Raw genomic sequence first — 19,125 nt, forward strand, 5'->3', positions numbered from 1 at the left:
TTTGGGGCGGTATGCGAACAAGTGCTTAGCATATGTGGGAACTCCTTCAAGACTGTTGGAATAGCATTCCAGGTGAAGCTGGTTAAGAGAATGCCAAGAGTGTGCAAAGCTGTCATCAAGGCAAAGGTTGGCTACTTTGAAGAATCTAAAATCTAAAATATATTTCGATTTGCTTAACACTTCTTTGATTACTACATGATTTAATGTGTGTTATTTCATAGTTTTGATGTCTTCACTATTATTCTACAATGTAGAAAATAGTAAAAAATAAAGAAAAACCCTTGAATGAGTAGGTGCAAACATCCAAACATTTGACTGGTACTGTGTATATATATATATATATATATATATATATATATATATATATATATATATATATATTTTATTTTTCTGATCTTTTTATATCTCCTAGATATAGGACAAAACTTCAAAACCGTGTTCCTTATTGTGTATTTTTTGACTGTCTTTTGCCATTAATGAATATGTTATTCAATGAGTTTCTCTGGGCTACAGTAGTAAAGGCCAAATTCAATATTTTATCAAATCCTAAAATGTCAAATCAAGTAGCTAAATGATTTATAGTATGACCATCTTAAAACAATGCTATATGTCAGCTTGGAACCCCCCGCAATAGCTTAGACTTTTAAGAATGAATGCTGTATCTTTGAATGAGGCAGGAACACCATAGTCTACTTGCACCCCTGACTATAGTTTTCCTCAGAGTGTGTTGGGCTGTGGTTCTCATTGGGGCAGTTTTGTAGTATATTAATCAGTGCACAACTTCTAAAATAAATCACCAAATCACCAACAGCAAGCCACAATGTTACAATTTTAGATGTTAAAAAATCTCATTGAAATGTATGGCTGTGAACACATACCGTAGGCTGCATGTTGCCATTAAGCGACATTGCCACAGCTTGAAGAGACTGCAACCCAGAAACAAAACCCACTTCCTCCTGAGAGAGAATAAAGGGAGACCAGTGGTTAAGTGACACTGGTGAATGGTTCGTCGTTTGAAACCTTCTATTGTAGAGCACTTGCTATGATATACCTACCTGGAGAGGGGGTATTTACAGTGCGGCGAAGTATTAGATTAGCAGAACATGTATCTAGAGGGAAGTAGAGGGAACATGAAAGAACGTGTTTTGACATGTTGAAAAAAATATATGAAAAGATAGATTAGCAGCTATACAGGAAGTAGGAAGTCAGATACAGAGAGGTTTTAGTGTGACAGACAGACTGGAGATCTACAGCAAAACCCCTCATACATATGTGTGTGCTGTGTGTATATATGTGAGTGTGTGTGTGAGTGTGTGTGTGTGTGTGTTGTGAAGTGAGATACTGATCTTTTCTATGAAGGAGGAATAATGTCTCTCAAGCTACCTCGGAACTGGGACTTCAGTACCCTCAAAGCTGAAACATCTAGAATAGGTAAGTTACTGGATGTTATCCTAAACATTTAGCTATTCTTGGGAGTCATTGCATTTGCGTAAATAGGAAAATGTGTTGTTGTATCATCAGTTGCATTGTACACTAGTGCATGTGTGTTACATGCGTCTATGAAGAGGTATAGAGACTGGACCTGTGGGTTTAACGGCCCAGTGCAGTCAAAAATAGGATTTTCTAAAGTTATATTTCAACACTTTGTGGTTGGAATAATAACAATTGCTGTGAAATTGTGAGAATGTAGAAAAGAAGCGCTTACAATTTCAGCCTGTTTTGGTGGGATGGAGTTTTGGCTTGCCTGGTGATATCACCAGGGAGTACATTAGCTACTAGACCAATAAGAGAGTTCTAAACCTCTGCCAATAACAGCAAATGTTCAGTTTTCCCCTCCCCACTCTGACCATTCCCAGAGTCCGTGCAAAATTCTTGCTTGAGAAATGGCTCTTTCCTAAGAAGCTACTTTTGTTTATTTTTGACCAGTTTAATTTAAAACAATCACATTAAGGTACTTAATTGTTACCCAGAAATGATTTGATAATGAGATAAAAACAGCTGCATTAGACCTTTAAATTTGATCCATCTGAGTGGGTATGACCCCAAGTCAGAGACTACTATGATGACACACCGAATGCATTTGATGGATCCCTTCTGTCTTCTTCTAATGCTTTTTAAAAGGAAAGTAATCCAAAATAACTGAAAGTAATCAGATTACGTTACTGAGTTTGGGTAAATCCAAAAGTTACGTCAGTGATTACAATTTTGGACAGCTAACTAACTAGTAACTATAATGGATTACATTTACAAAGTAACCCAGCCATCCCTAGACATGAGGTTGACTGTGGCGCTGTGTGTGCCAGCGGCATACTGAGAGTGTTTTATTTAGACTGTTGTTCTTATACTTGGTTATATTTCTGTGTTAAGCTGTGTTTGTGGTCCAGGGCCCTGGCTTACAGAAGGATCATGCACCTGATTACAGCAGGTGTGGTGCACCTATAACTTAACAAAACAGTGCATGAGTGCATGTGAATACATATATAGCCGTTATAGCCTTATATGGCAATGTCATGACTTCATGCTGAAACTATTAGTGGAATGGTGCAGTTGTCCTCAACCTGTCAGTGAAAACAGTGTGGATACTTCTATTTATGATGAACAGGTTTATGTAGTTTAGTGGATACACATCAGCATTGCTGGGAGACAAGTTTCTTGTTATTTCTATGAAAAGAAGTGACTTCTTATGCTACGAGGGCCACCCCTCATAGCCTGGTTCCTCTCTAGGTTTCTTCCTATGTTTCCGGCCTTTCTAGGGAGTTTTTCCTAGCCACCGTGCTTCTACACCTGCATTGCTTGCTGTTTGGGGTTTTAGGCTGGGTTTCTGTACATCACTTTGATATCAGCTGATGTAAGAAGGGCTTTATACATTGATTGATTGATTGATTGACTTCTATGGTTGCTTAATTTATCACACGGTATACTTTACCAGTCAGTTACTCACAACCCTGAGAACTTAACCCCAGTCCTCATCTCAAGAAAATGTAGTGCTATAGTTCTGGCAGCAAGGCGTTTCTCATTTTCTATGTGCCCTTTGGGTACTTTCAGCAGGAAGTTGATGAAATGTCAGAACAGTAGCTGTGACTCTGCAGACTCGTGTGTGTGTGTGTGTGTGTGTGTGTGTGTGTGTGTGTGTGTGTTTGTGTATGAGACTGACTGTTTGAGAAGGCCTGATGACTTCTATAATTTCTCTTACACCTGTACACTGTACACACATTTTATCTACGGCATGGCTACCCTCAATTGTTCATCAGAGGATCAAAAGCCATACATGTCAATGGCATTATATAGGGATAAGAAATATGTACACAGAATGAATATGTATAGTCATGCAACTGAATGGGGCCAGTGTGTTTTGTCATTTCAACTGCTGAAGTTAGAACGCTATTCCCTATTTAGTACCCTACTTTTGACCAGGGCCCATAAAGCTCTGGTCAAAAGTAGTGCACTGCATAGGGAATAGTGTGCCATTTAGGACTGGTCTCTAGGGGTTAAATATTCATGTAACTGAGATCCTTATTTGGAACTACATGTATTTCTGCTGACTCTTTGTACACTCAATAGGATTGTGCCACGGCCACGCACTTTCAACCCCTCACTATTCCCACTGACGTGAAAGAGCTGGCATTCTTGCAACAAGCTCCGTTTGATTGAGAAGTTGAACATCTTATTCATGCCTCCATTGGGACTTCTGGGTCTAGGAGGTCCCGCGTCCAGTTGAAAATGTCCTCAAGGGTCTGTGTCCGGCTTTCCTTTTTTCGTGGCGTCTCATACTTCACTGTGTGTGGGCCAGAGGTTCGTCCAGAGTCCTTTGACATGGCCCTCTTCAAGGGATGATGCTGTTAAAACAGACCAAAGGGTCTGCGTTCAAAGTCATTCCCCCATCGATGCAGTCACTTCCTGTTTATATAGCCAGGCTCGTCTTCTTCTCTTCTTTCATCTGGCCTGGGAGATCACGGTGAATTACACAACAAGTGAGCGAACGCTCTCAATCCCAATCACACCATCTGTCCGGCGAGCTACAGTACCACCCTGCGTGCCAATCCATGCGTGATTTTCTCTCTCCATCGTGTGCCACGTGGCCTACAACTCGACCCCCATCTCCAGCCGTTCATACTCCAGCCTTCATACTCTTCCGTTTATCTCTCTCATGCTCTCTTCTGAGATTATCCACAGACAACTTAGACAGTAAGTCATCATGTTGTTGAGCAATGACTGGCCTGTTAGTAAAGGACAAATGACTCAACCGTGTCTACATTTAGGCCTAGTTGAGACCATGTACTGTGTTATTGTTCCTGTGTTGCCCTTCCCTGTAGTCTATTGTACATGATTGTTGAAGGCACAGTGTATTTGTAGGTCACTATTTTCCTACCATTGAACAATCACGACTAGAATCTAGAAGCATGCACCTTAAACAGGAAGCTTGGCAGGTCAGACAGGGGCGGCCTGTTTCTTGCCAGGCCACCACTTCTATCTGCCGCAAGTCAGATTGATGCGTGTTCAAACTAATAAAAGAGGAAGACCTGACTTGACGGATGTTGAGAGCCTTGTTGACATCCTGGCTGTGTTTACTGAAGTGTCTCTTAATAAGGCTCTCGTTAACAGTACGGCTGTTCTGTTTGTTTCCACTCCGCGGCAGCGCGGTCTAGGAGTGTGATGCCTGGAGAGGGCAGCCCAGGGTTAGGCTCGCCCGGCTCCACCAGGAGGTCCATGGAGAGGCCTCTGAAGGCTGGCTGGCTGAAGAAGCAGAGGTCCATCGTAAAGAACTGGCAGCTGCGCTACTTTGTGCTGAGAGGAAGCACACTGACCTACCATAAAGACGAAAAGGAGGGAACTGTCCAGGTGAGAGATGGGGTAGAGAAGAAGGCAGATCGGTCTGGGCTGTAGTTATAGCCTTTAACTTTGGCTTTTCCTGATCTGGTCATGTGGTTAGGAAAACCTTCAAGCATCCAAACAACACTACTGCTGTCAATTATCAGTTAGCATGTTTCCATCTTTATTGAAGTCCTTCCCTGTGTTTCCTGTAGCCTAGACATGTATGTGTTGTTTACTAAGATGTCAGTGACAGTCTGTCTCTCTGTCTCCAGGGTGTAATCCAGCTGAGGTTCAGTAAAGTCAACGAACTCCCACAGAATCAAGATGATCCAGGGAAATTCCTCTTTGAGATTATACCACGTAAGCAGAAGACGGTCTCAGTCTGTCTCTGTCTCTGACTCTGTCTCTGTCTCGCTCGCTCGCTCGCTCTCTCTCTCTCGCTCATTCTCTCTCTCTCTCTGTGTTCTCAATTCAATTCAATTCAAGGGCTTTATTGGCATGGGAAACATGTGTTAACATTGCCAAAGCAAATGAGGTAGATAATATATAAAGTGAATATATAAAGTGAAATAAACATTAAAAATTAACAGTAAACATTACACATAGAGAAGTTTCAAAACAATAAAGACATTACAAATGTCATATTATATATATACAGTGTTTTAACAATGTACAAATGGTTAAAGGACACAAGATAAAATAAATAAGCATAAATATAGGTTGTATTTACAATGGTGTTTGTTCTTCACTGGTTGCCCTTTTCTCGTGGCAACAGGTCACAAATCTTGCTGCTGTGATGGCACACTGTGGAATTTCACCCAGTAGATATGGGAGTTTATCAAAATTGGATTTGTTTTCGAATTCTTTGTGGATCTGTGTAATCTGAGGGAAATATGTCTCTCTAATATGGTCATACATTGGGCAGGAGGTTAGGAAGTGCCGTTCAGTTTCCACCTCATTTTTTGGGCAGTGAGCACATAGCCTGTCTTCTCTTGAGAGCCATGTCTGCCTACGGTGGCCTTTCTCAATAGCAAGGTTATGCTCACTGAGTCTGTACATAGTCAAAGCTTTCCTTAATTTTGGGTCAGTCACAGTGGTCAGGTATTCTGCCTCTGTGTAGGGCCAAATAGCATTCTAGTTTGCTCAGTTTTTTTGTTAATTCTTAGTTCTCTCTCTCTTTCTCTCTCTCTCTGTGTGTTCTCTCTCTCTTTCCCTCCATCTCACCATGTCTCTCTCTTGGCCTCATCTCACCATGTCTCTCTCTCTTGCCCTCCATCTCACCATGTTTCTCTCTAGTCCTCCATCTCACCATGTATCTCTCTTGTCCTCCATCTCACCATGTATCTCTCTTGCCCTCCATCTCACCATGTCTCTTTCTTGTCCTCCATCTCACCATGTCTCTGTCTTGCCCTCCATCTCACCATGTTTCTCTCTAGTCCTCCATCTCACCATGTATCTCTCTTGTCCTCCATCTCACCATGTATCTCTCTTGCCCTCCATCTCACCATGTCTCTTTCTTGTCCTCCATCTCACCATGTCTCTCTCTTGTCCTCCATCTCACCATGTCTCTCTCTTGTCCTCCAACTCACCATGTCTCTCTCTAGTCCTCCATCTCACCATGTCTCTCTCTAGTCCTCCATCTCACCATGTCTCTCTCTAGTCCTCCATCTCACCATGTCTCTCTCTAGTCCTCCATCTCACCATGTCTCTCTCTAGTCCTCCATCTCACCATGTCTCTCTCTAGTCCTCCATCTCACCATGTCTCTCTCTTTCCCTCCATCTCACCATGTCGCTCTCTAGTCCTCCATCTCACCATGTCTCTCTCTAGTCCTCCAACTCCCCATGTCTCTCTCTAGTCCTCCATCTCACCATGTCTCTCTCTAGTCCTCCATCTCACCTTGTCTCTCTCTTGTCCTCCATCTCTTCATGTCTCTCTCTAGTCCTCCATCTCACCATGTCTCTCTCTCGTCCTCCATCTCACCATGTCTCTCTCTCGCCCTCCATCTCACCATGTCTCTCACTCGCCCTCCATCTCACCATGTCTCTCTCTCGCCCTCCATCTCACCATGTCTCTCTCTCGCCCTCCACCTCACCATGTCTCTCTCTTGTCTCTCTGTTGAGAGAGGAATGAAAGATATACCTTTCAATCTATGTATGATGTATCCCAGTATGTTGGAGAGTCATACCCTCTCTGTATTCCAGGCAGCAGTGGTGATCGGGAGCGGCACCCGTACGTCCTCATGGCCAACTCCCACAGTGAGATGGAGGAGTGGGTCCGCACGCTGCGCAGGGTGGTTGGAGCACCCTCTAGTGGAGGTACAGATAGTCTGCTGACATTAAAGGACAAGAGTTTTCCCTGACCAAGGGACCTGACCAGGAACAAAACATGTAACTAGGACCCAGAATAGGTTTTTCCTGGTCAGGTCACATGGTCAGGAAAAAGCGGGTCTCTAGTCATCTGAACTTATTTTCTTGACTTTTGGTTCAAGGACTCTTTTTCGAATTGTCCTCGGGCCCATGACATAAAGCCGCAACCCATGAGGAGCTAGCCACAAACTTGAAAAACCCTGTCTCTGATTCTCCAGTTTGGTCTGTGACTTACTCTAACCGCTCTCCTTCCCTCTCAGCAATATTTGGCAAGGGCCTGGGTGATACGGTAACCTACGAGCAGCGATTTGGCCCCCACATGGTGCCCATCCTGGTGCAAAAGTGTGCAGAGTTCATCAGAGAACACGGACTAAGCGAGGAAGGCATCTTCAGACTGCCGGGACAAGACAACACAGTCAAACAGTTTAGGGACGCGTTCAATGCCGGAGAGAGACCTTCCTTCCCAATGTGAGACGCCTCAGCGCTAAACTAAGCTAAGCTAACTTACATAAGAGCGTTTGAAGGAACGTTCAAGGGCGCTAACGTACAAACAGACAATTATTACGCCCTTTTTATACAAACTGAAATCCCGTTGGCTTCTTTTCTAAAGGTTGCATAGTAAGATGAGAGAGATGCAGTGAGGATGATAGTACAGAGATGCCTGATACACTTTTCTGCTGTTAGTGCTCTGTGGCTTACACCACATCCTGTCCTAGTAGACAGAGAAAGACAGTTTTATAAGAACCTTCTCCCCACATGGAACTCTCTATTGTGACACATTTGTTGAAAAGGGGGACAAACTGATTTGTAGCTGGATTCAACACAAAAATAGAAATACACTCAGCACAACTGTATGTTTTTGTTTGTGTGTGTGTGTGTGTGTGTGTGCATGTGCATGGGTATGCATGTATGTGTGTGCACGTACGACTGTGTGTGGGTGTGCTCGTGTACTGTTTCTGACTGTTTTGTGCCCTGCAGTGACACAGATGTCCACACGGTGGCGTCGCTGCTCAAGCTGTACCTGCGGGAGCTGCCTGAGCCGGTGGTGCCTTGGACACAGTACCAAGACTTCCTGGACTGCAGCCCCATGCTGGACCCCAACAGTGCTGCAGTAGGAACTAATATTTACTTCAATAAAGAAGTTAGACAAATATTCTTATAAATAAACATTTCCTCTAGGCTACAATTTGTGATTTAGCTCTATATCTGTCCACGGTGCTAAAATGAGCATGTACTGAATCAAAGTGTTGTGACTTCCTTTAATTAATGATGACCGTAGCCAAATGTTCATGGGCATTTTTTTTTCTTCTCACAATCATTTGTAATTTCGCTTTATTTCTATCAACTGTGCCAAAATGACTACATGCAGGCCTGCTGAGTAAGAGTGCGTTAGTTGAACTTTGTATATTCCAACTCACTTTCCACCCAGGGTCGTGAGAGACTGGAGAAGCAGATCAGCCTCCTTCCTAGAGCCAACTACAACCTCCTCAGCTACATATGCAGGTGAGCTTATACTTCCACAATCACACATCAGGGTAGGGAATATTCAATTCAATGACGTATCATAGAACCTATTGACGAACGAGCTTCTATTGAAACATTTGAAAAGCAATTTGATTACTACCCTGTAATGATTAGTCTACAGCTTTTGCTCATACAGCATTTTGTGTTTGACCCCAAAAAATAAAAGCATCTGCATGGTGAGTGATTCTAAGTCCTAACTAGGGCACGTTATAAGGTATAATTTGGTACTCACCCTGTGTGACTTTGCTGTCTAAACTGTGAACTGCGTCTGTGAAGGTTCTTATTCGAAGTGCAGCAGAACTCCAAGGTGAACAAGATGAGTGTTGAAAACCTGGCCACGGTCATTGGGATTAACCTGCTCAAGCCCCAGATTGAGGACCCCATCACCATGATGAAGGGTGAGACCAGACCACTTGGGCTAAGAAATTGCAGTGTGAAACCCGGGTTGACGTTAATTCCATTTTAATTCCAGTCAATTCAGAAAGTAAACCAAATTTGAATTCCAGCATTTCCTCATTGAAAAACATTGGAAAGAATTTGAATTTCAGTGTACTTCCTGAATTGACTGGAATTGAAATGGTTTTGACCCCAACCCTGGTGTGAAAAGGCCTTTAGTGCATGCTGTAACGGGGTGTAATTGTCATTATCAGCACGCAGTAGGCCTATGCCTTTATTTTGAAAGTCATTCGTTTATTTTGACATACTGCTGCTTGACGCAATGACAAACTGACCTTACTGTACACTTTGATTATTTATGAAATGAAGATGCATAGATACGGTATCATTTATGTCAACAAATGGTTTCTGTATCCTCGTTCCCTGTATCCTCGTTCCCTCAGATCTGTCTTTTGTATGAACCGACTGTGCGCTTGGCTGTGTCTCTCCTCACAGGTACTCCTCAGATCCAGAAGCTGATGACAGTGATGATCAGGCAGCACGAGGCTCTGTTCCCGCCGTCTAAAGACGTGGCTCCTTCACCCCCCATCGAGAAGAGTGACAAGAAGAAGAACAGCGCTCCACGCAGCTTTGTGGGCTGGGAGTCTGCTGAGGTAACAACATCACACAATCATTTTCAACGCAGCCCATAGGGCTCTGGTCAAAAGCGGTGCACTATAAAGGGAATAGGGTACTATTTGGGACGCAACCTTATAGAGGTTCTTCTCTTATTTCATACCGGGAACGTGGTACAAGACATGCACAATTAAAGGAGTAATCCATTGAGTACACCAAACATTAGGAACACCTTCTTGATACACACGGGACAATTTGAGAGCGAAAAACCCAACAGCGTTGCAGTTCTTGACACAAACTGGTGCATCTGACACTTACTACCATGCCCTGCTCAAAGGCACTTAGATCTTGTGTCTTGACCATTCACCCTCTCAATGTATACTCAGTGTATATTATGATACATTATTATATCAGTAAGCATTGCATAGCTACACTTCTGTAAATGTTAATGTGTGTTGCAGTGTGTAAGAACACTTTAAATAAAGCTTGATTCAATTTCAGAATGTTTTGGGGAAGAAATTGATATCTCTCTCTCATTTTAGTGCTGTGGTCTAAATCCATTCTGTCTGTCCCTGCAGTGTGAGGGGTCTCTGTCCGAGTCTCCAGAGGAGGAAGAGGACACAGACACACTGGAGCCAGATCCAGTGACCATCTCCATCCCCCAGGCAGGGCCCCAGCAGCCCCACGCCCACTCTTCATCCTCAGCCTTGGACCCCTGGTCCGGGAGCCCCCGCAAACGCACCCAGACCCTGCCCACCCTGAACTGCCCAGTCCCCGGGATGGCCGGCAAGCTGGAGGCCATAAAGTGCTGGAGCCACATCAATGAGTGCAGCGAGGAGAAAGGGGAGAAAGGGGAGAAGACTCTCTCAGAGGACATCTTTAAGATCCTGGACCTACAGAGGACCTCTCTGTTCGGAGAGGTCCAGAAGAAGGACGGGGAGGACAGAGGGACGGCCAGGAGAGGAAGTGACATCACAGTCACCTATGATGACATCACAGTCCCCTATTCCAAACCCAGCAGGGACCCCCAGCGGAAGTCTCAGCCAGCGACCCCTGAGAAGGAGACAGAGGCCAGAAGAGCTGGGGTTTCATCTTCAGCCCAGCAACCAGACAGTAAGGTTGAACAGCAGGAGGACAGACGGGGAGACACAGAGCACCTCGTTACCAGGTCTGTATTATGGAATACTGCCTCTTTCCCAAATGACAATCTACTCCCTATATAGTGCACTACTTTGACTAGGGCTATAGGGAATAGGGTGTCCTTTAGGATGCGGAATACTATTTTATTGGAAAGGACACGATGTCAACACAAGTGTACTGTACTCTGCATTCATAAATGCAATCTCTCTCCCTCTCCTCTCCCCTCCCATGCAGCCTGCAGCAGAGGAACAGAGAGCTGAATGCCACAGTAGCGGAGCTGCAGTCAGCCCTGGATACAGAGAAGCGCTGTGTGTCCGCTCTGGAGATCCGGCTGAGGAACGCAGAACGCAGCCGAGACGAGGCCCAGAGACGCAACCAGGAGCTGGACCAGGAGATACAGCAGTTCCTCTCCAGAGAACCAGGAAGACCAACTTAGAACCACAAAGGGGCCAACCTAGATCCAGTAGTTCCCCACCAGAGAACCACGAGGGCCAACCTAGAACCCAGAACTGCCTTTACCCTTAAGTTATCAAAGAGATCCCTCAATACAGTATATGGATATTTAACATAGAGATCTATTAACAAGGGAGAGAGAGGTAGAGAGTCAGTGTCTTGGCCAGAGCTGTAACCCTGGCTGGGACCTGAAAAATGTTGCTAGCTTGTCAAGTTTGTTTGGTGGGAAAAACCATGTATAAACTCTTTATCTAAAGCAGATGTTGACTACACTTCACATTCATAGACATACAATGAGGATTTCTGCAAATGTATGTAAATGGCCTTTGCTTGGTGTAGCTGATTATGGACGTGATGTGTGTATTATCATATAAAATGCTGATGGTTGCTGACCATGCAGGGGCTGTTACACTTCTATTGTTGGATAACTTACAGCATGTAAATGCAATAGCTATTGGTGCATAGTGTCCAGGTTAAGATCATGTCCAGGACACTTGGACTATAATGTACTGTATTAGTATGGATGCGGATTCAATTCATAGCGCAGCGCGCTGGACAGCCAACAATACGGTTTTTAAAGGCATTTTGCCAACTTTCGCGGAGATCGCATTCATGGTAAAACGCTGCGCATGTCGGCTCAATTGTTAAGGTCCGAATCATGTTTAAATTTCTTTGATAAGCAAATGAATAAAGAACAACAGATTAAGTTGACTGACCAACAATCTGCACAGTTTGTCATTATTATGGTTGAACTACAACCTTTTAAGGGGGATTGCATGTGATATGTGTAAATATGCACGTGAGATAGAGTGAGAGAGACAGAAAGAATGAATGAGATCAGGGCCAAAGAGAATGTCGTCACACACTGAAGGGGTCAGAAGAAAGATAGTGTAAGGCCAGTGGGAAAATGGCTGGAATGTGTGCGTATGTGTGTGCGTGTGCGTGTGTGCATGTCTGTTTGTGCATTCTGTGTGTGTGCGTGTGGGAGCACGTTTGTTCGGGCATGTCTGTGCTTGTGAGAAAAACAGGGAGCTAGTGAAAGTGGGACACTGGTGTTATCAAGCATTCTTCAGCATTGCAGGAAGATTGAAGAGAGATGGGGACTGGCGGTGTACAAAGGAGGCATTGCGTAAAAGGGACCGCAGGGGAGATAACAGCACGTCTGTCAACTGTCACCCTGGAGGATGGGTAACAGGGGGGGGGAGATCCTGTTCCTTCCCATGTCATCTCCTCCTCACTATCAAGAATGTATCTTTGCAGGTCACTGTCAGAGACTCGGGAATGAGGACCCCTGAATTCATGTGGAAACAAACAGTAGCAGCCATACAGATTCTAAAAGTGCAGTTAAATTATACGTCCGAATTGAGAATCTGGAACTGGCGGTAAGATTAATGAATCTAGCGGAGTCCATCTTTAACGGCAAATCTGAGATGACGAGGTGTTATGATGAGGTATTGAGGGGATTCTCAGGTTTTGGAATCCCTCATTAAAATACAGTTCGTACGTTCATCTTAAAAAGAGAGGGAAAGAAAAGAGAGAGTTGGCACGTGACTTTAAAGGGGAGGTTAGTGTAGATTACTCCTCTGGTCATTGGTCAGTGGAGATGTGTTCTAGCTTGAGCCATCCAGGTTCTAGTTCCATTGTCACCTTTGACTCCATGCTGTCTCCCTAATCACAGTGGAATGCAAGGAGACTAGTCTGCCCTTACAAAGCATGGAGTCTGCTCTTGCAAAGCCCTCTCCCTCCTGCACTCCATTCTGGGCTGTGGAATCTGGACTAAAGCTGACCTCAGAACCACTGTACTGATGTCTGACGGACATGTGATGGCATAGCACAGAGCACACTGGAAACTGTACGTCTTGGCTCCTGTGCATTCAATAGGCAGTTGGGCCTCTTGGTCAGACATTCAGACAGAGATAATCCATTTGAAACACTCCAGTGACATCTGCAACGTGTTCGCCAACGAAAAGAGGAAGTGCACTTAAGTGCTGCAAACTTTGAAACACAAGTGGGTAATGAGTAGATTATGGAAAAGTTGTGTTGTGTGGTCGCCTTTGTTTCCACAACAGACGAAGACAATTTAAATTCTTGCTCTCATAATATAACTTTTTTTCTCCAACTGAAATATTGCTTTTCAAGTTTTTATTTTTAAATATTACAACTTATGTCATAAAATACTAATGAAATGCACGGTCATCTGCGCAGTGCTGTTCTCATCAGCTGATCTCAATTGGTTTGTTATGTGTTCTCCAGACTTGCAGAAGTCCATAATTTCTCATCACTGCCCATTACATCTCACACCTCATTACATTTCAATTTAATTTGGGAAGGCACTGTCCAACAGACATATCATGTAGCATTCAACATCAATAGACCCTTTATGGATTTGTCAAAAACAAATGGTCAATGGAGCAAATTCCTGTTTCTGCAGTTCCCCCATTTACCAAACAAATAAACACATGAACAATCTCGTCTTTGCCTGGTGCTCCGACACAAAACAAAATATCCCTTTTACAAGGAACAGGCTACAGGACGTTGTTTACAAAGTCCTCATTAAGGAAGTGGTGAGATAACACACACAGACACACACACACACACACACACACACTCACACGCACACAGGGACACACAAACACAGGGACACAAACACTGAGAAATGCAGAGCTTACCATATCATAGATAACAGACAGAAAGAAAGAGAGCTAGAGAGAGAGAGAGAGAGAGAGAGAGAGAGAAGAGAGAGAACAGAGGGAGAAACTGAGAGAAAAAACACAAGGGATGCCTCCTTTGGACACAGCAAAGCCACCCTCTAGCTGGGACTCCAACTCTTTAGAAAACAACATCAAAAGGTGTGCATTAGGATAAATGGCGTGAGATCTGGAATGAGAGTCGTTTATCAGGGTTCCACACACAGCAAGAGGAACACACGGGGAGAGCTACAGAACACAGACCTCCTCACTGGTCAACTCCAAGGGTCAACCGAACCTTTTGAGTCACCAGAGAACCGACAACCACCCGGATCAGCAAGAGAAAAACACGGTTGTTGTTTCTCACCCTTCATCAAGCTGAATCCAACCTCCAGTGGACCATTGGATTAACACATTTGATAGATATAATTCTGTTTAATCTCAACATTGGATAGTCCCTGTGGATATACCATACAACACAAGAACAGTAGCACTCCTCTCCATGGCGGACAATGGGCTCTCCAGGTTAGAGGCTACCTCTATCACCAGGACCCCCTTCCCCCTGCTCCCCTTGCTGCTCCTGATGTGGCCCCTGTCTGGGCAGGGCAGCCCCATCTCCCTGGCCCCAGAGAGACATCGCCCTGCTCCAGGTCTGGGAGACGGCCACGGGGGCGTCATAGACCCATCTCTGTTGGAGCAGGACAGGGACGTGGACATGCAGAGCCTGCTGGAGAGCCTCCGGACCTTCAATTTGTCTGGCCTGGGCCCTCCTGCCCAGGCACCTGGCAGTGTCCGTGTGGAGCCGCCCGAGTACATGATGGAGCTGTACAACCGCTTCGCCAACGACCACACCGCCATGCCCACCGCCAACATCATCCGCAGCTTCAAGAACGAAGGTAGAGAGCCACTAGACTGTACTCTGTATCCTTATGCCGTACTAGCTTCACATTATGCTGTGGTGTTCTTTGCTTTGGAATTTTTTTAATTAAAGTACTGTAAGCCCTTTATCCCTGTGTAATGAGAGTATTAATATCAGAACTGTTCATCAGAAATGTATTACGTATCAAAATGTACCTGTAGAAGGTCAACATGCATAGTGTAAAAACAATTAAGTATAATTTATGCATTTTCATTTACGTTTGTTCTTCATCTTACAAATACTGTAGCACCTTACATTTTTGAGAGTCTGCCCTGCAAATTTTTAAAAAGTTGTTTATTTATTTGGACAAGAATATGAAACTGTGAATTTCTCATTATTCATTTAGATTTTTTTACAATAATATATTCATTCAACTTGATCTAGTTTAATGTTAATTGGGATGCTACAATTGCCTCGGAAGTGTTTTGGACAAAATCTTGGCTTTTATTGTACTATCAATTCTGCAGTGTATTCAAAACATCAACATGGAGAACTACTGATTAATTAACAGCCTTTATCTCTGTGTATTCCTCTCCCCCAGACTCGTCTCCCTGCAGTTTGGGTAGTAGAGGGGTGAGACAACACCCTCTGCTCTTCAACGTATCCATACCCCACAATGAGCGTATCACCGCCGCAGAGCTGCGTCTCTATACTTTGGTCCAGACCGATCGCAACCTCTACGCTGGGGTCGACCGCAAGGTGACCATCTACGAGCTGGAGCAGCAGGACGGAACAGGAGAGGACAACAGAACAGCGAAGGACACCGAGAGAGGAGGAGCAGTAGGAAGAGGTGGAGGACGGGAGGAGTTAGTAGAGCTGGCATCACGGCAGGTCTATGGTACTGATAACGGCTGGGAGGCCTTTGACCTAACTGCTGCCGTCCAACACTGGCGCAAGTCAGAGTACAGCACCACCCACAGGCTGGAGGTCCACATAGCAAGCCTGACTTCTGAGGGGGAAAGAGGGCCGACACTAGCAGACGGTGAGGGAGAAGGAGAGGGGAGGAGGATATTCATGGGAGACATGGAGATAGACACCAGCCCAGATGACAGACACAAACCCCTGATGATTATCTTCTCCGACGACCAGAGCGGTGATCACCGCGATGACAAGCGGGAGCTGAACGAGATGATTGGACACGAGACCTCGGAAGCGGTGCTTCAGGGTGACCTGGAGCTGAATAGGCTGTGGGGGGAGCTGGGCCGGGCAGGGGGCCAGGAAGATGAGGAAGAGGAGAAGGAGCAGGACGAAGAGGCCCTGCTCCAGATGCGCTCCAATCTGATCTATGACACGGCCTCCAGATACCGCCGTAACGCCAAGGTCAACCAGTGTAAGAAGCAGTCGCTGTACGTGGAGTTTAAAGACATCGGCTGGGACAGCTGGATCCTAGCGCCTGCCGGGTACGAGGCCTTTGAGTGCAGTGGCATCTGCACATACCCGCTGACCAAACACGTGACGCCCACCAAGCACGCCATCGTCCAGACACTGGTGAGCATGAAGAGCCCACAGAAGGTGACGCGGGCCTGCTGTGTGCCCACCAAGCTGGATCCCATCTCCCTGCTTTACATGGATGACACCGGAGTAGTCACGTACAAGTATAAGTTTGAGGGCATGGTGGTGGCAGAGTGTGGCTGCAGATAGCTAGTCTACCCTGCTGTTCATATGGACACGGAGAGAGACATTCGTGAAGAGAAATGACAGGGTGAGGATGGAACAAAGCAAAGACTACATTTTTAAAGCAAGATTGGTATTAGAATAGATGGACTCTGAAATGAATCTAGAATCACCGTTGAGAACAGTTGACAAGAAAAACAGCTATGACATGTATGTGTATATAAGATGGATCTAAACTAAACAGTTTGTACATTGTGTATGTATATTTTGTATTTCAGGAAAATGTATATTTTGTTTTGTACAGTAAAATATCTATGATACCAATTCATAATTCTGTAATAGAATCAGTTGGATGCCATTTGAAGCTAAGTAACACATTTGGAATTTGCTAAAAAATTTGAGGAAAAAAGTTTGGACCTTTAAAAATAAACTATCCTTAGGTCTCTCAAAGGGGTCTGACAATACAGCAACCAGCCATACAGTGATGTCCAATAGGCTTAGCTGGTGGGACCACATAGGGTTCTCCACAGTTAGCTCTCCACTGACATCGATCTCCTGTCTTCCTCTCCACTTATCTCTGTTTTCCCCCTCCCTAGACGCTAACACTAATCCACACCTCATTTAGCATGTCTCCCTAACAGCAACAGGCCTCCCAAGGGAAATACAAACCTGACTGGACTGGACTTCTGGTAAGGGGCCTGCCCTCATCCTCATCCCCACCACCTCCCCCTGGCATTTAGGACAGTGGGCTGAGGTCAGGGCAGCAGTTAGGGTGGGCTGGGTTATCTCCCTCGAGCCCTCACCCACCTTCCCACATCGGCCTCAGAGTCAGTCACATGCCGTGCGAGCCACTTTCTCCCACTCCTCCGCACCGTGCCGATAAGGAGGTGTTGGCGGTGAGAAACATGTGCTCCACCACTCAGGACTGGAGGTGCTGGGGGAGCGGAGGGGGGGATGGCCTGTCAAGATTCCATGGTTACTAATAGAAACAGATTCTACAGGCTCAACTCACTGACCTACCCCCACCATGTGGCCCCTCCAACCTCCTCTCCCTCCCTTTGTGTCTTTACCTTCCATACATCCCTCTCCCCCTGGCCCTGAAATCCTTCACGTTTAAGGAAAAGATTTCCATATATTTGGCCTGTTATCATGGACAGGCTGAGAAGATGAGTGGAGAGTATGGCACTTCATGTCTCCCCTCCCATCCCCTGAGAGTCCTGTGTGGAGTCCTCTCTTGTTGTTCTGTGTTCTTGTAATACAAATGTAATACAGTTCTCTGCTGCTTGGGTAACGTGAAAGCCTATTTATTGATTAATTTATTGATTTTACTATGACAAGTAGGTGATTATGTAAAATTGTACAACATGGATATGCATACAGAGGGTGAACATACAGTACATACCCTGACCATATTGTAGAATATGTCTTTAATTTATAAATATTTTATGAATATTATATTTTGTTACCTGTTGTTGTGGTTCGTTTGTGAATCCTTTTGTAAAATACTGAAGAGGCGAAACTTAAACTTAGTGTGCATAGGCTTCACAAATCATTATATTTTCATACAATGAATACTTTAAAAAAGGACTATTGTACATATATTATCATAATAATATCTGTATCGGAAACCATAATTCATTTCTCTCCTGGCCCGGCAACTATAAACAGGTTGCAAAACTGAACCTCCCTACTAGGCCTAATTATCTTTAGAAAAGAGCCCAGTTAGCACATTTGGTTCCTTGTAAATTGCGGGAATGTATGTTTTTGGTTTCCTGACCAGTAAAACTGAAAGATTTTTAAACGTTCTGAGAACAGAAGTGAAAATGTTGCCTGTTCTGGCAACTTTTATTTTTATGTTGCAGGGAGGTTCTGATAATATTTTACTCTGGTTATTTGAAAGTTTTCCTGGGAAAGGTTTTATTAGCGTTCTGAGAATGGAAATTATAGGTTGTTCGGAGGCTTTTGAATAATTTCCTTAACGTTTCTCACTTTTAATAACACTGGTAACTTATTTTGGGTTAACGTTTTAGAACTCCAAGCACAGATAGGACACATGGAAATGAATTTCCTGAGGTATTAATCATGCAAACACATTTATTTTCTATTGTGACACGTCATCAGTGCGATTCAAACCTATAATCCAGGCTGGAGCTAGCATGCCATGTTTGAACTATTAGGAAACGTTCTATTGAAATACCAAGAAGAAAAAAACAACGTTTTTTATGTTAAGTTCCTTATATGTGCTGAGAATGTGCTAAAGCCAAGGAATTATCCTGCACCATTCTCAGAAAGTTGTGGGAAGGTTGTATGCAAAATAACCATAGGACAACCATGCTCTCACCAGGCTTTAAGAAACATATGGTTCTCAGAACATTATGTGCTAGCTGGGGGGGCTTTCCGGGCTGGGGGTATGACTAGGATGCATAACTCTGAGGTTAGGACTGTTGTGTACCATAGTATCAGCTCACAGGCCATAGTTTACACACGTCACACAAACACAGTAGGAAACTGACTGGAAGCCCAGCTAATGAACACAATGGATGGTCTTCCTGATGATCTGCCTGCTGCTCGCTATAACAAACTGCAGATGCAGACAGC

The 19,125-nt window shown here is 44.5% G+C and overlaps 2 protein-coding genes across 2 annotated transcripts; both read left to right on the forward strand.

Moving 5' to 3' along the window:
- The first annotated feature begins 993 nt into the window (after nt 1-993).
- LOC112248654 (rho GTPase-activating protein 25-like) lies at nt 994-12,029 on the forward strand. Its single transcript, XM_024417866.2, has 11 exons — nt 994-1,431; nt 4,637-4,839; nt 5,085-5,172; nt 7,015-7,128; nt 7,440-7,647; nt 8,158-8,290; nt 8,609-8,682; nt 8,980-9,101; nt 9,595-9,752; nt 10,293-10,882; nt 11,089-12,029. Exons 1-11 carry the CDS (start codon nt 1,368-1,370, stop codon nt 11,288-11,290), a joined length of 1,956 nt encoding a protein of 651 aa, XP_024273634.1. The 5' UTR covers nt 994-1,367; the 3' UTR covers nt 11,291-12,029.
- Nucleotides 12,030-14,018: 1,989 nt separating this feature from the next.
- Nucleotides 14,019-17,998, forward strand: bmp10 (bone morphogenetic protein 10). The gene is made up of 2 exons (XM_024417867.2): nt 14,019-14,890; nt 15,455-17,998. Exons 1-2 carry the CDS (start codon nt 14,497-14,499, stop codon nt 16,552-16,554), a joined length of 1,494 nt encoding a protein of 497 aa, XP_024273635.1. The 5' UTR covers nt 14,019-14,496; the 3' UTR covers nt 16,555-17,998.
- Nucleotides 17,999-19,125: the final 1,127 nt, after the last annotated feature.

The sequence above is a fragment of the Oncorhynchus tshawytscha genome, linkage group LG04 (assembly GCF_018296145.1).
Source record: "Oncorhynchus tshawytscha isolate Ot180627B linkage group LG04, Otsh_v2.0, whole genome shotgun sequence".
In the NCBI taxonomy this organism is placed as follows: domain Eukaryota; kingdom Metazoa; phylum Chordata; class Actinopteri; order Salmoniformes; family Salmonidae; genus Oncorhynchus; species Oncorhynchus tshawytscha.

Coding starts and splice junctions, on each gene's coding strand:
- LOC112248654 (XM_024417866.2), top strand. CDS start 1,368: ATGTCTCTCAAGCTACCTCGGAACTGGGACTTCAGTACCCTCAAAGCT. Junction 5,173..7,014: donor CCTCTTTGAGATTATACCAC/GTAAGCAGAAGA, acceptor TCTGTATTCCAG/GCAGCAGTGGTGATCGGGAG. Junction 9,753..10,292: donor TGGGCTGGGAGTCTGCTGAG/GTAACAACATCA, acceptor CTGTCCCTGCAG/TGTGAGGGGTCTCTGTCCGA.
- bmp10 (XM_024417867.2), top strand. CDS start 14,497: ATGGCGGACAATGGGCTCTCCAGGTTAGAGGCTACCTCTATCACCAGG. Junction 14,891..15,454: donor CCGCAGCTTCAAGAACGAAG/GTAGAGAGCCAC, acceptor CCTCTCCCCCAG/ACTCGTCTCCCTGCAGTTTG.